Consider the following 13780-nt stretch of genomic DNA (forward strand, 5'->3'; position numbering starts at 1 on the left):
AGACATTTACAGCACACATTGCCACACAAACAATTTCTCATCTTTTTTTTCAAGTGGTGCATTCCAAAATTATGTTGATCTTAATTCAGCTTAAACCTTATTGCCTCTTTTGCCTTGAGTTGGAAAAAGCCATTGACCAACGTTGTTTTAAACTTTAAAATAAGATAAAACGACGAAAAAGTGTGTGCAAAAGAAAAAAACACAACAACTTTTTCATTAGAAAAAGGTGTGCTGGGAGTCTTTGACTGTTACAAGAAACATGTGTTGCCCAGACACAATTGTTGAGGACTACAACAGTGGACGAATAATTTAAAAAATTTACAGCAACTCGGAAAAGGTTTTCTCTCCTCATCGACATTTTAGTTTTTATGTTTGCTGTAAGTTTTCAAATATTTCTTTTGCAGTTATAAGTGATTATTTTGCAAGTCATTACTCATAAGACAAAACTTGCTTTGGTACAAGAGCTAAAATGATTTCATTTAAACAGCTAAAAGAATGAGCTGGTTGATACACACCAAATTTAAAATGCCTTCATTTCAGTTAATTTGAACGACACATAGTATCAGCCAAGGAGCCTGAGCCAAGTTTCCGTGACAGGAACATTGGAATAAAATAAACAAAGATTTCAAACGTATATTCTAGCTGTAAGCTACCCTAAGGTATGTGCATTGCAATTCAGTACTAGATGTGCAGTGTTTGCAGTTTTTTTTTACGACGGACGGAAAAAAAGTGGCTAATTGTATTATTGTTTCCACTCGCGTGTGTGGTCAAACATTTATTCTCTTAGCACAAGGGTAGTAAAGTCCATTTAGATATTCGTCTACCATCGTGTTTTATAGGATAACGCGTTTCCGTTTGATATCAAGACGCGCAAACGAATGATTTTTGAAAAATTTTATACAAGGGACTGTTAAAAATTTAGCTGGTTGATTTATTTAACAAGGAATTACTTAAGGAATTACTTAATTACCTAAGTTAATTCGAACAACGACTATAATATGTTAGGTAAGGTACGCAACAAAAAAACATACTCAAAATAGGATTCAGTACAATTTCCTTTGTCAACTCAAAGCATAGTCATATTGTTTCATAAACATTTATTACATTGTTGTAACGACACAAAGATTTCTGAGATTAAATATATTCAATTATCGTGTTTTTGCATTATTTAATACCATTAAAACTAGTCTGCAGTCTAACGCACGTGTCAGGTAATCTAATTATAACAAAATGAATTAAGAAATCACGCAACACCAAATGTACCAAAAGCAAATTAAATTATTACACTTTATACACCAATTCCACACCACTTTATGTGTTTACTATTGACGTTTTCTTTTTACAAACACATGCAAGTGGTGAATCATTTCGAAATTCATCAATTCAAAAAGGCAAATTTAGTATGATGCTCATTTCGTCTGAATTTCAGAGAATTGTCATATGATAATTGACTGAGATCCGAAGGCGTCAAGTATTATGAGATTATTGAACGACAATTTTTTTGGTGATCTATTTTTTGAGGATTACGCGTTCATGTACAACAATGATCACACACTTGCACGGTTCTACAAGATAATCAGGAAAGTGGGTAGAGTAACATATGATTAAAATATCATGCAAAGAACCTACATTATATAATTACCAAGGTCACACTGAAAACAAAAATAACAGTTTCAACTATATACATAACATTATAAAATTTACGGATGTGACTGCTTTATATGTTGGTCTAGTTTCTTCTCCGAGTCAAAACTAGTGCCACATAGGGAACAAACAAATTGAATTTCTGCTGTATCAGCAGCACATGCTCCGTCATCCTCGCCACTTTTACAAGTATGTTTTTCAAGAAGCTCTGAAGAACCGAAATCTTCGTTGCAAGATTTGCAGTGAAATTTTTCGGCAGTATGATGTGTTTCTACGTGCTTAATAAGATCATTTGCTAATACATAATCTAAACCACATAAACCACATTTGAATGGTTTATCTTCATGTGTACGTTTATGTAATTTTAAGTCATGATTTCTGGCAAAAGACTTGTCACATTTATCACACTTGAAACGCTTTTCTTTTTTATGAACTAGAATGTGACGGCGAAGTTCACCAGGGGATGAAAACACTTCTTTACACGTGACACATACGTGCTCTTCTTCACTCTGGTTTTTATGCATTCTTTTCTGGTGTCGCAATAAAGACTTTTTATCTCGAAAACCTTTTTTGCACGCTTCACAAACGAACGGCTTGTCAGACGAATGAGTACTTTCATGATACCTCAAATCATTCGATCTGGAAAATCCTTTTTCACATACGCTACATTTGTAAGGTTTCTCTCCGGTATGCACTCGCTTATGCACGGAAAGTTGCGAAGGTTTTACGAAAGCCTTATCGCAAGAGTCGCATTTGTAGGGTTTATCTCCGTTATGCTTACGTTTGTGGTAAGTTAACTGACTTGCCTTTGAAAACGATTTGTCACAGATATCACATGGAAATGGTCTAACGTCCAAATGTATCGGCTTATGATACTTCAAATCCCATTTTGTAGAGAATGTTTTCTTACAAACATCGCATTCAAATTCTTTTCCACTATGTACTCGCTTATGCGCTGCTAGCTGCGAAGGAATCATGAATTCTTTATCACATTCATCGCATTTGTGTGGATTTTCTCCCGTGTGGGTTCGCTTGTGGTACATAAGCATCGTGGATTTTATAAACGATTTGCCACATATATCGCACTGATAGGGTCGTTCACCGGTATGAAGTCTCTTATGATGAAGAAGATCATGGGCTCTCGAAAATGCTCTATCACACGTATCGCACTTGTGAGGTTTTTCACCGCTGTGAACAAATTTATGAGCCCGCAACAATCGAGGCTGATTGAACTTCTTATCGCATTGATCACAATCAAATAAATTCTCACCAGTGTGTAAACGCTTATGATATTTCAACTGGGTCGTTTTAGTGAAAGCTTTATCGCACATGTCACATTTATAGGGTCGCTCACCAGTGTGCATACGCTTGTGTATCACTAAATCATGGCCTCTTGTAAATGCCTTCTGACATACATCACAAACATGATTTTTTTCTCCACTATGAGTTCGTTTGTGTGAAGCAAGACGGCTGGGAATGAAGAAGGATTTGTCACATTCATCACAGTTATAGATTTTGTCCCGATGAATTCGATTGTGAACTGAAAGCAATTTTGGTGTAGCAAATGCTAGATCACAACTATTACACTTGTAAGGCTGTTCTTGATTGGGATCTGGATGTTGGGTAAGCTTGTGATATCTTCTGTCACTACTACGCCCAAATCCTGCATTACAAATGTCACATTTAAAAGGTTTCTCCCCTGTGTGCTTTCGCATATGGACAAGCAAGTCCTGAGAACGAGGAAAGGCTTTTTGACAAATCTCACAAGTGTTTGGATTGTTTTCAGAATGCATGTTTTTGTGATATTTTAGATCACTCGCCCTATTAAAGGAAGCATCGCAGTCATCCTCTTCACATTTAAATGGTTTCTCTCCTGTATGAGTTCTCAAATGATACATCAAATCATTGGTTCGTGAGAAACCCTTATTACAGACTGAACATTTATAAGGCCGGACTCCTAAATGTGTTTTTTTATGTGAAAGAAGATGACTCATCTTATGAAAGAGTTTTCCGCATTCGTCACACTTGTAGCACCTTTCACCGTTGGTGACATGCGCCTTCATATGACCATCATATTCATCACAGGTTGCAAGGACCAATTCACAAACTCCGCATTTCAAAGTCTTGTCCTTACATAGGGGATTGCTATCATAATGGAATTGAGCCAACTCTCTTGTAGCAAATTTTTCATCACAGCCATTACACTTGATTTTCTTCTTAGTATGAGTATTTTTATGCAAATTCAGTGCTCTTAATCGAGAAAATGATTTTTGACATACATCACATGTGTATGGTCGAATGTGAACTCTCTTGTGAGAGTTAAGAGTACTCAAGGATGGAAATACCTTACTGCAAGTTTCGCATTTATGGTTTTCCCAGTTTTCATGCCCTGTTTTCAAATGTACTTTTAAATCACATTCGTTTGAATATGCAATTGCGCACACTTCACATTTATACTTATTTGGCTGGCTTACCACATGCGAGTTAAAAGCCTCTTGAGATTGAAACGTCTCTAGACAAACAGTGCAATGGTAAGTGCAACTACTGGAATGAATTTGAACATGAATTTCCAAATCAGACGAATTCGCAAAAATTTTCATACAAACGTCACACTTGAAGTATAATTCGCTGGAGCTTGACGATTGTCCGTGGAAAGATCGTATATGAACGCTGAGTTCATCTCGGTTTGAAAAATCCATTTTACAGAGATAACAGGTCACGCTACTTTCATTAGAATGATTCGACTGCTCGGCTAAAATATCCAAACTAGTACTTATAAGTTTAGAAAATGTGTCATCCCAAGTGTCCGATTCCGGTGTCGAAACATCAGAATCACTGAAACCAAAGTTTGTAGTCATTATGACGAGAATCTTTAAAAAATCTTCAAAGTATACCAAATATTTCAAAATATGGATGAGAAAGATTCACCAAATGATTCACCTTTACCAACAATTGAAACGAAATATCACAAAACAAGAAACAATTTTCCGTTCGATAAATCATATGTTCTTTTATCCGGGAGGATGTTAGTGATGACGTAGTAGAGCACACGTTGTTATCGCCAGCAGTTTTATTTTTGTATTTTGTTTTACTTCATGTTAAACCTAAGACTTCAGAGCTCATCAGTTGTTCATGGACATGGTTCAGCAATATGAAACTAGTTCGCTCAGTCACTGCACTTTGTTCGAAAAACATAATGCTTTTGAGGACTCCACCGACCTATACTCAACAGAATATACTCTCTGCCAAAGATAGAAGGTAGAGTGTTTTAAAGTTCTCATTGAACTAAAATGTTCGCAGTTTTAACTTCAGAGGTACAAGCATGCAAAATCCATTTTTTAACTATATTGAATTGTAATAAATTTATACGAAAACTCTATCGTTAAGATAGTGAAGTGGTGGCCTTGTAATTCTTAAAATTACATGCGAATACCACGTGCTTAAATTTGAGTTTTAAAATTTGAATTTTTTCATAATGGTGGAAATTTAGACAGCAGCTGATTACTCAGGTTACATATTAATTCTATGTTCGGTTATTTACTGGTACATTAAGCGTTTATTGTATAAAGCTTCTTTAAAATTTCTTCTTAACTCTAAACCTGGTTACAAATTTTCGAGTTGCATGGAACATAAAAATTTATTTGTACCCCTGCTATTTTGGAGTACAATCAAGGATGTTTCAAATAGTTTGATGAAAGTAATTAACAGATTCTTTCACGTTGTAAAGTGATGAAAAAGTGGAAGAAAAACTAATTGGTGTGAATGCTAAGATTAAGATGTTGGTGGTATTGTTCAATGTGATAAATCAATAATTTTGATGTTGAAGTTGGAAGAGTCTGATGGCCAAAAATAATTGAAAATTTTGTGTTTTGATTTTGTTGCAATGCAATTGCTACAACTTTATCATTAAGATAGTGAAGTGATAGCATATGTTGATTTCATCGCAATGCAATAGCTACAACTTTATCGTTAAGATAGTGAAGTGATGGCCTTGTAATTCTTAAAATTACATGCGAATACCACGTGCACAAATTACCAAATATTACGAAAAACGTTTTTTAAAAACAATGAACATACATATGTCCAAAATAGTGAGAACTTATTATAAAAGTCAAATCTTGCACACTTTCATGTCACTTATCACAAGTTTGTAATATTATTACGTTCAGGTTTTCATTGTGTCACAATTTTATCATACCCATTAGCCCATATTTTGTATTTACTTGAAAATATCTGTGCAAGTAATCAGCAATTTTTATCAACATTTTTTGCTGATGATCTGACTATTTAGTTTAGGGTAGCTGTTTCTAAAGAAAAAATCCTTCAATGTGGGAAGTACGGGAGATTGTAGAACTACTTTTTGTGTCACATTCATCAAGAATCGTAAGTTTTGGATCATAATTTTGAATATTGAGAAAAGCAATGTTGACCAATCAAAGTTCAGATAACTTGCAATGCCCTAAGTGTGCAAAATCATTTCAACAACATGATCAACTTAGAGTTCATTTAATGTGGCATAATGGCTCTAGACCTTACACTTGTGGCATATGTGGTGTTAAGATGAAATACAAAGGAAGCTTGACTGTTCATATGAAGCAGCATGACTTTGAACGGCCTTATAAATGTTTGAGTTGTGACAAATCATTTGTGAAATACACCTACCTTGAGCGACATCTACGGGTTCATAGTAAAGATAAGCCATTTACTTGTGAAGAATGTGGTAAAACGTTTCGAGAGAAGGCTCATCTTACTGCACATAGTAGAACACATACAGGGATACGACCATTCTCATGCACACAATGTCACAAAACGTTCCGCTTTAGTTCTAATCTTGCTGTGCACATGCGCACGCACAGTGGTGTTAAGCCGTACAAATGCTGCAAATGTGAGAAAAGGTTTTCCGAATCAAGTAATCTCGATCGTCACTTAAGAAGCCATGAAGGGTCTAGGCCATTCGTTTGCGATATTTGCCGGAAACAGTTTACTCAGAAATCTAGTTTGGTAATACATCAAAGGTTGCATAGTGGAGAGAGACCTTATCGTTGTCCGATTTGTGGACGTGGATTCACAAAAACTGGTGACTTAAATAGACACGTGAAGACACACTCACGAGAGAAGCCATTTCACTGCTATGAATGTGGGGAACGTTTTTCTAAGAAGTCCAAGTTGACCGCACACTTAAAGACTCATACTGATTTGCCTTACGGGTGTGAAACATGTGATAAAGCTTTTTTAACTGCGCGTGAATATAATTGTCATTTGTTTGACGAACATGAAAAAGAACATTCCACGATAGAGGAGTGCGAAAGTAGTGACGAAATGAAAGGCGATGGCCACCAAGATGTTGAAAATTCTCAGGTTGTTGTATGCGAGACTATGGATTTTGACACTTGTGGCAATGTTGAAGTCAGCGAAAAAACTGAGTTCGTCGTGACAATATGATGATTTATAAAGAGCATCGTTGCTTTTGAATTTGTCGTGTGTGAGAGCAGGTGACAAATAGATCTCGTACGTCAATCGCGGTGGGGAAGGAGGCCGTCATTCAGTGTGTAATGAAAACGAAATTAGGACGAAATCTGACATGAGTTTATGAGTGTTATAAATACATACACTGTTACTCGGGTATGTAGCTATTTCCCGCCTATTTTAAACCATTGTGGTACATGTCCGCGATTGTTGAACGAAGTATATTTTGTCGAATTTGGCCCCTAACCGTGTATTGTTATTGAATATTGACATTTCTAAAATGTTTATTGGTTGAAAAACTTTAGACATGTCTGTGAAATGAAAATCGAAGAGATGCGTTATAGGTTTCTCATTAAGTACTTATACTCAAGAAGAGACCTGATGAGAAAGGTTAGAAATAGGTGAATGTTGCATGACAATTAAAACGTGAAAATTTTTGTTACAAAATGCTACGAAAATGCGTGATATTATAGTGTGTCAGAAAGTCCATTATGTATGCTACCGATATTAAAAGTGATAGGAACACGTTCTAATCCAATCATATACGCTTACTGTAAGCAGAAACAAAACTCATTCGTAAAATGATTTTTAATTACATTATAAAAAAATCCGAATGTAAATTGTATGTACAGACTAATAATTGTCTGAAAATTAAATAAAAAAGCCTAATCAATACATGTATAAACATGCAAAACACAGCGTTACAAGTGCGTGTTAAAGATATTTTATACCTAGCAGTAATGTCATGTCTTGACAAAAAATTGTAAGTTTGACTACCACATTCGATTTGCAATGTGTGTTCAGTAACATTTTCATTCATCCACTGCACATAACACATGCGTCTTTGTTTTCTAATGAACACGCCAACGCTTCTTCGTTCAGTTTCGCTTTCTCTTCGGATGTTTTTTGTAAAGCCTCTTGATCGACTGTGAACTGGATAGCTTGTGCAGCTGGTTTTGATCGGAGATAATACATTCCCGTTTTCAGACCCTGTGTAAAAAAATCTTTCATTGACATGTTTGGACATATATATATAAGTTTCATTGTGAAGTACCAATACCTTCTTCCATCCATAGAAATGCATGCTCGTTAATTTCCCGTAGTTGATGTCGGTCATGTGAACATTGAATGATTGACTTTGATCAATGTACGCTCCTCTGTCAGCAGCCATGTCTATCAGTCTTTTCTGTGAAATTTCCCAGACAGTTTTATATAGCTGTTTAAGGTCGTCTGGTATTCCTTTGATGTTCTATGGTCGAAAGACATTAGAGTTATCGATGGAACATGACGAGGTACAATATTTCAACCATTACACGTACCTGAATGGACCCACCATTTGCAATGAGTTGGTTCTTAATTTTTTCATTCCACAAGCCAGCCTCGACAAGATCTTTTAATAAATGATTATTAACAACCTAAAAATTTCAAAAACTTCAATGTCTGTTTTTCAACGCATGTAGTCGTTCAGGATCGCGAAAGAGCAAAAATGTTCATCATGATACAATTTAAAAAGAAGTATTTTTGAAACAGTTACGTCTTCATTATTGTGTTGGAAATAATTTCTTTGGATTCTTACCTGAAATTCTCCTGATAAGACTCGTCTGGTGTAAATGTTGCTTGTGTACGGCTCAAAAGACTCGTTATTTCCCAGAATTTGCGCAGTTGAAGCGGTCGGCATTGGAGCGAGCAGAAGACTGTTTCGCACACCATGTCTTTCAAGAAAAAAAATATATTCATTTAAATACACATTCAACATTCTTCTTTCATTATCTAAATGGTAGAACTCACTTGGCAATCTTTTTCTTCAAGTCCGTCCAGTTCCATCTATTCGTAGGTGTTGCATTCCACAAGTCAAATTGCAAAATCTAAGCATTGATATAAATAAGATTGTAATCGTCTAAATTGGATAAGAGACAGCCAAAATCTCAACTCACCCCTTGACTAACAGGCGAGCCTTCGTACGTTGAGTAAGGTCCTTCTTCCTCTGCTAACTCGCATGACGCCTGCCACACAACAAAACATTAGATACGCATTTCAAAACCTTTCCTGCTTAGGTTACTATGTGTAAAGAACACGAGACTGTTGATGATTTGCTAAGTTCGAGATTCACTATAAATATTAAAATCGCAGTACCAGCCCACTTAAGGAAAAAAATCTCGTTCTAAAAGTGATATATGTGTAACAGGTTTTCTTATTTAATATTTACTGTGTTAATAGAAGTCGCCAATGTCGAATATAAGATTACTTACCGATAAAGCAGCGAAATACATGGTTTCGAAGATTTCAATGTTGAGTTGACGGGCTTCTTCGCTTTCAAATGGATATCTCATGAAAATAAAGGCGTCTGCTAATCCCTATAGTCGATATAAATATGGGATATTCACCAAATCGTATTCATCGCAAACGAGAGCGATCTTTGGAGAAAAAATTGCAGCAACTTTGATTCATATTACCTGTGCTCCGATACCAATAGGTCTGTGTCTCGTGTTTGAATTACGCGCCTTTAGAACAAAAAGTATGGATATATATGGATATAGTAGGGTATAAATTAGGTTTAGTAGAATAAATTTATCTTGTTTGATAAGATATACGTACCTCAAGAACTGGATAATAATTGATATCAATTATTTTATTCAAATTTCTGGTTACAACCTACATAAAACATGCGCAATCCCGTGTTGATCGTGGTGGAAAAATAAAAATTTCCAGTTTTATACCCATTTCCCTTGTACCTTCGTAACTTCAAAGAGTTTTTGAAAGTCATATTGCGGAGGGTTTTTCTCGGTTTTTACGAACTCTTTAAGTGAAATTGAAGCCAAGTTGCATACTGCCACCTGAACGGAACAGTATGTAAAAAAAAACAAACAACACTTATTACATCTGCCATTATTGAAGACATCCATAATAAAGCATGTTCAATATTCTCTCGTACCTCATCGGGACTTGTATATTCTACAATCTCTGTGCACAAGTTACTGCATTTGATTGTACCAAGGTTCTAAAAAATGCATGGTTAGTTAACCTGCTCCCGTTATATCATAAGACAATGCAATTCACCTTTTGATTGCTTTTTATATTGCAAGCATCCTTGTAGAGCATATACGGAGTTCCAGTTTCAATTTGAGCGTCAAGCATGGCAAACCAAAGTTTTTGTGCTTTCACCTTTCTCCTATAACGGCCCTCGGCTTCGTACCTGTAAATACATTTTTCATACAGTGACAACATGTTTGTAGGAAATAGTGAAGAGATTACGAAGATTAACTCTTGCCTTGCTTTTCCAAGTTTGTCATAAAAATTTTAATTAGGAAATAGATAGTGAAAGTGTTGAAATGAATGTGATAATCAAAGTTTGAATGTAACCAAAATAAAGCGTCATTTCCTCATGTATTCATCTCATGTACATTTGACAAAATCAAATCTTACGTCGTGTACAATTTTACGAATTCCTCGCCATAAACGTCTTGCAAACCAGGACATTCATCCGGGCACATTAGACTCCAATCTTCATCTCTTTCAACTCGAACCATGAAGAGATCAGGAATCCACATGGCATAAAACAAATCTCGCGCACGCTTGAAAAGAAGACATGATTGATTTTAGAGATGATCCAAAATCCATCCACATACAAGTTTATTTCACAATAATTTTACAAAATATTACCTGTTCTTCCTTTCCTGTGTTTTTCTTGAGGTCAAGAAATTCAAAAATATCATCGTGCCAGGGTTCGAGGTAGATGGCAAACGCACCGGGACGCTTGTTTCCCCCTTGATCAACGTATCTTGCCGTAGCATTGAATACACGCAACATTGGAATGAGACCATTGGACACACCGTTTGTCTAAAAACAGATATTTCTCATGCAGAGTTGATTGTAGAGACATATAACATTACAGCAAAGGAATATTAACGTAAACGGAAATAATTTTGAGGCATAAAAACATTGCACAACTAAATTTTATATCATTGAAGCATGGCTATCACTTACCCCGCAATATAACTTCCAGTTGCTCTAATGTTACTAACATGAATACCAATTCCACCAGCACATTTAGAAATCAGCGCACATTGCGTTAGAGTCTCAAAAATCCCTTCAATGCTATCATCTTTCATGGCCACCAAAAAACAGCTGGATAATTGAGGTCTGTTTGTTCCAGAGTTGAACAAGGTAGGTGATGCATGAGTAAATAGTCTTTTTGACATCATGTTGTAGGTTTGAAGGACATGTTCTATGTTATCACCATGTATACCCACAGATACCCTCATCAACATATGCTGAGGTCTCTCTGCAATTTTCCCATTTAATTTCAGCAGATATGAGCTCTAAGGTCTAAAAGATAATTGCATATCTTCAGTTCATGGGAAACTAATTTTTCTTGCTACATTTAAAACTCATTTTGTTTTTATTCACCTTGAATCCGAAGTAGGTGTAGTTGAAATCTCGATCATAGATAATGGCAGAATTCAGGGCCTGTTGGGAATTATATCAAGCAGAAAATACTTCATGGAATATCACATCAAAACATAATTCATGAGCTTAGAAAGTGCTTTTTTCACTTGGTTTAAAAGTGACTAAGAACTACAAACTTACATCTTCATGTTTCATAATGATGTCATAGATTTGCTTGGATATTAAAGGAGATGGTTTTTTATTCCTCGGGTTCACATGTTTATACAATTTTCCCATCACAACTGCAAAAGAATATTAAATTTAAAAGTTAAAACTGAACAACAAAGGAAATTTAGTTGATCTAAACATAAAAAGCATTTGATGATGTTGCATGTCATCAGGGTCATGCTGAGAACATTAATTATGAGGGGTGTGTGTGTTTTATTCAGTGGTGGATTACTAATTACAGGGCCTGTAGGCTAAGACAAAGTTAAAGGCCTTTAAGCGATACCTATTCCTCTCACTAAATACAGTTTTCCTTTGCTTTGCACATCGTGTTAGTAACCCCATAGGGTAAAAAATGAGAAAAGTTCATTTTAAAGTTAAAATGAAATTTCAAAAATCATTGACATGGTCATGGAAATAAGAAAAGTTAATACTTCATGAGTTCTGAGCATTTAACATTTGAAAAGTAGATAGTACAAAAGCCATTTTTCCTTTGCAATTAATTGCTCCTAAAGATTCAACAGCAAAATTATCTAAGTTAAGCACATTTAGCTAGCCCGGAAAGCAAAAACATTCAAATCCCAATTGCGTCCAGATACAACAGGCCTTTCAAAAACCAGGGCCTGTAGGCTTAAGCCTACTCAGCCTACTGGATAAACTGCCCCTGGTTTTATTCATATGTTCAGTTGTGGCTAAGTTATTTATTTTGAAAACAATTCATAAAAGGAACTAAACAATTTATATTCAAAAAAAATCACTTGGACACAACTGAATACATAAATAAACACCCTCCATATAATGTTCTTATGTGCAACATGGCTTTCATATCACTACCACTGAATGTCTTGGTGGTGTCCTTGTGGAGATTTGAGACAGCAATCCTTGCTGCTAACGTTCCATAATCAGGATGCTTAGTTGTCATTGCTGCTGCAGTTTCAGCTGCTAATGTATCCAATTCAGCTGTGGTCACTCCCGAATACACACCAGATACAACTTTCATGGTAATATCAACCTGAATTTATAATATTTTATAATATTTTATAATAATTTACAACAGTTTCATACGCAGCATATATTGACATCTTGAGCAACCACAATAAGACGCTAAGTAATGTTATCCGAGGTAATGGTGCAACAGAAAATAATTATGGATTACATAAGATGTTTCACAAGTATTTCATTACTAGTTAGAAATGATTGCCCATCTAGTTCCTTTGCCGACGAATTTGAACAGGTACGTTGAAAATTATTTGGAAAGCAGTTGTCAGGAAAGTAATATCAACATAAGTAAAAATATATTTTCACATGTTTCTTATATTTGGCGGGAAGTAAAAGCTCTTTACATCTCAAATTTCAGGCGAAAGAAATTCTATTTTCCCCTTCTTTATGATCGATGAAACACAATCCTGATGAAATTGAGTAAATTTTATCGAAAAAAATTTGTTGAAATTCAGATATGGGTATTCTGCGTGTCTTATCGGACATCGATTTGGCGCCATAAAACATTTTCATCTTACCGGGTCAACGTACTCTTCGTTTAGCCCATAGCAGAGTTTGCTAATCCTAGATGTAATTTTATCAAACATAACCTTCTCCCTGCGTCCATCTACAAATGAGCAATTAAATGTGATGATGATTCATTTAATTTCTTCACTCCAGAAGTGGTATGCACAGAAATATCCTTCTATCTATATTATTAGAAAGTATAAAACTCCAAACCTCGCTTGACGACGAACATCTTGCTTGTCATTTCCGCAGCCATCTGAATGTAAATAAAAAACAGTAAACTAAAAGTGGCGATAGAAATTGAAATTGTTCAAAATAGAGAGACAGCCGACAATTGAAAACGACGATTAATGCTTCCCAAGGTGAATGTCGTGTTTGTATTATTTCTCAATAATTTCCAAAGAAAGCAATCAAAAGTGCGCGGAAACTCCTGACCAATCAACGCTCGTTATGAAAATTTGTAGTAAACTAGATTGCCAACAACATGAGCAATGCAAATTTGACCATAGAAAAATTGAAAGGGGGAAAATTTTATAGGCCAAAGAACCAAAAT

At 35.5% G+C, this 13780-nt stretch overlaps 3 protein-coding genes across 3 annotated transcripts; 1 reads left to right on the forward strand and 2 right to left on the reverse strand.

The window, feature by feature from the left end:
* Positions 1 to 1052: 1052 nt before the first annotated feature.
* LOC124445973 (zinc finger protein 271-like) lies at positions 1053 to 4668 on the reverse strand. The gene has a single exon (XM_046996759.1). It carries the CDS (start codon positions 4500 to 4502, stop codon positions 1701 to 1703), a length of 2802 nt encoding a protein of 933 aa, XP_046852715.1. The 5' UTR covers positions 4503 to 4668; the 3' UTR covers positions 1053 to 1700.
* LOC124445974 (gastrula zinc finger protein XlCGF52.1-like) lies at positions 4522 to 7783 on the forward strand. Its single transcript, XM_046996760.1, has 2 exons — positions 4522 to 4902; positions 5936 to 7783. Exon 2 carries the CDS (start codon positions 6067 to 6069, stop codon positions 7084 to 7086), a length of 1020 nt encoding a protein of 339 aa, XP_046852716.1. The 5' UTR covers positions 4522 to 4902; positions 5936 to 6066; the 3' UTR covers positions 7087 to 7783.
* LOC124445975 (ribonucleoside-diphosphate reductase large subunit-like) lies at positions 7780 to 13643 on the reverse strand. The gene is made up of 20 exons (XM_046996761.1): positions 13441 to 13643; positions 13239 to 13327; positions 12556 to 12733; positions 11698 to 11798; positions 11518 to 11577; positions 11095 to 11429; positions 10771 to 10948; positions 10534 to 10682; positions 10168 to 10303; positions 10043 to 10108; positions 9843 to 9944; positions 9706 to 9762; positions 9564 to 9611; positions 9360 to 9464; positions 9045 to 9113; positions 8899 to 8975; positions 8687 to 8822; positions 8430 to 8525; positions 8171 to 8359; positions 7780 to 8100 (listed from the first exon to the last, which is right to left on the reverse strand). The coding sequence occupies exons 1-20, from the start codon at positions 13481 to 13483 to the stop codon at positions 7927 to 7929; spliced, it is 2388 nt and encodes a 795-aa protein (XP_046852717.1). The 5' UTR covers positions 13484 to 13643; the 3' UTR covers positions 7780 to 7926.
* Between the last annotated feature and the right edge of the window lie 137 nt (positions 13644 to 13780).

The sequence above is a fragment of the Xenia sp. Carnegie-2017 genome, unplaced genomic scaffold (genome assembly GCF_021976095.1).
Source record: "Xenia sp. Carnegie-2017 unplaced genomic scaffold, XeniaSp_v1 HiC_scaffold_22, whole genome shotgun sequence".
Taxonomy (NCBI): domain Eukaryota; kingdom Metazoa; phylum Cnidaria; class Anthozoa; order Malacalcyonacea; family Xeniidae; genus Xenia; species Xenia sp. Carnegie-2017.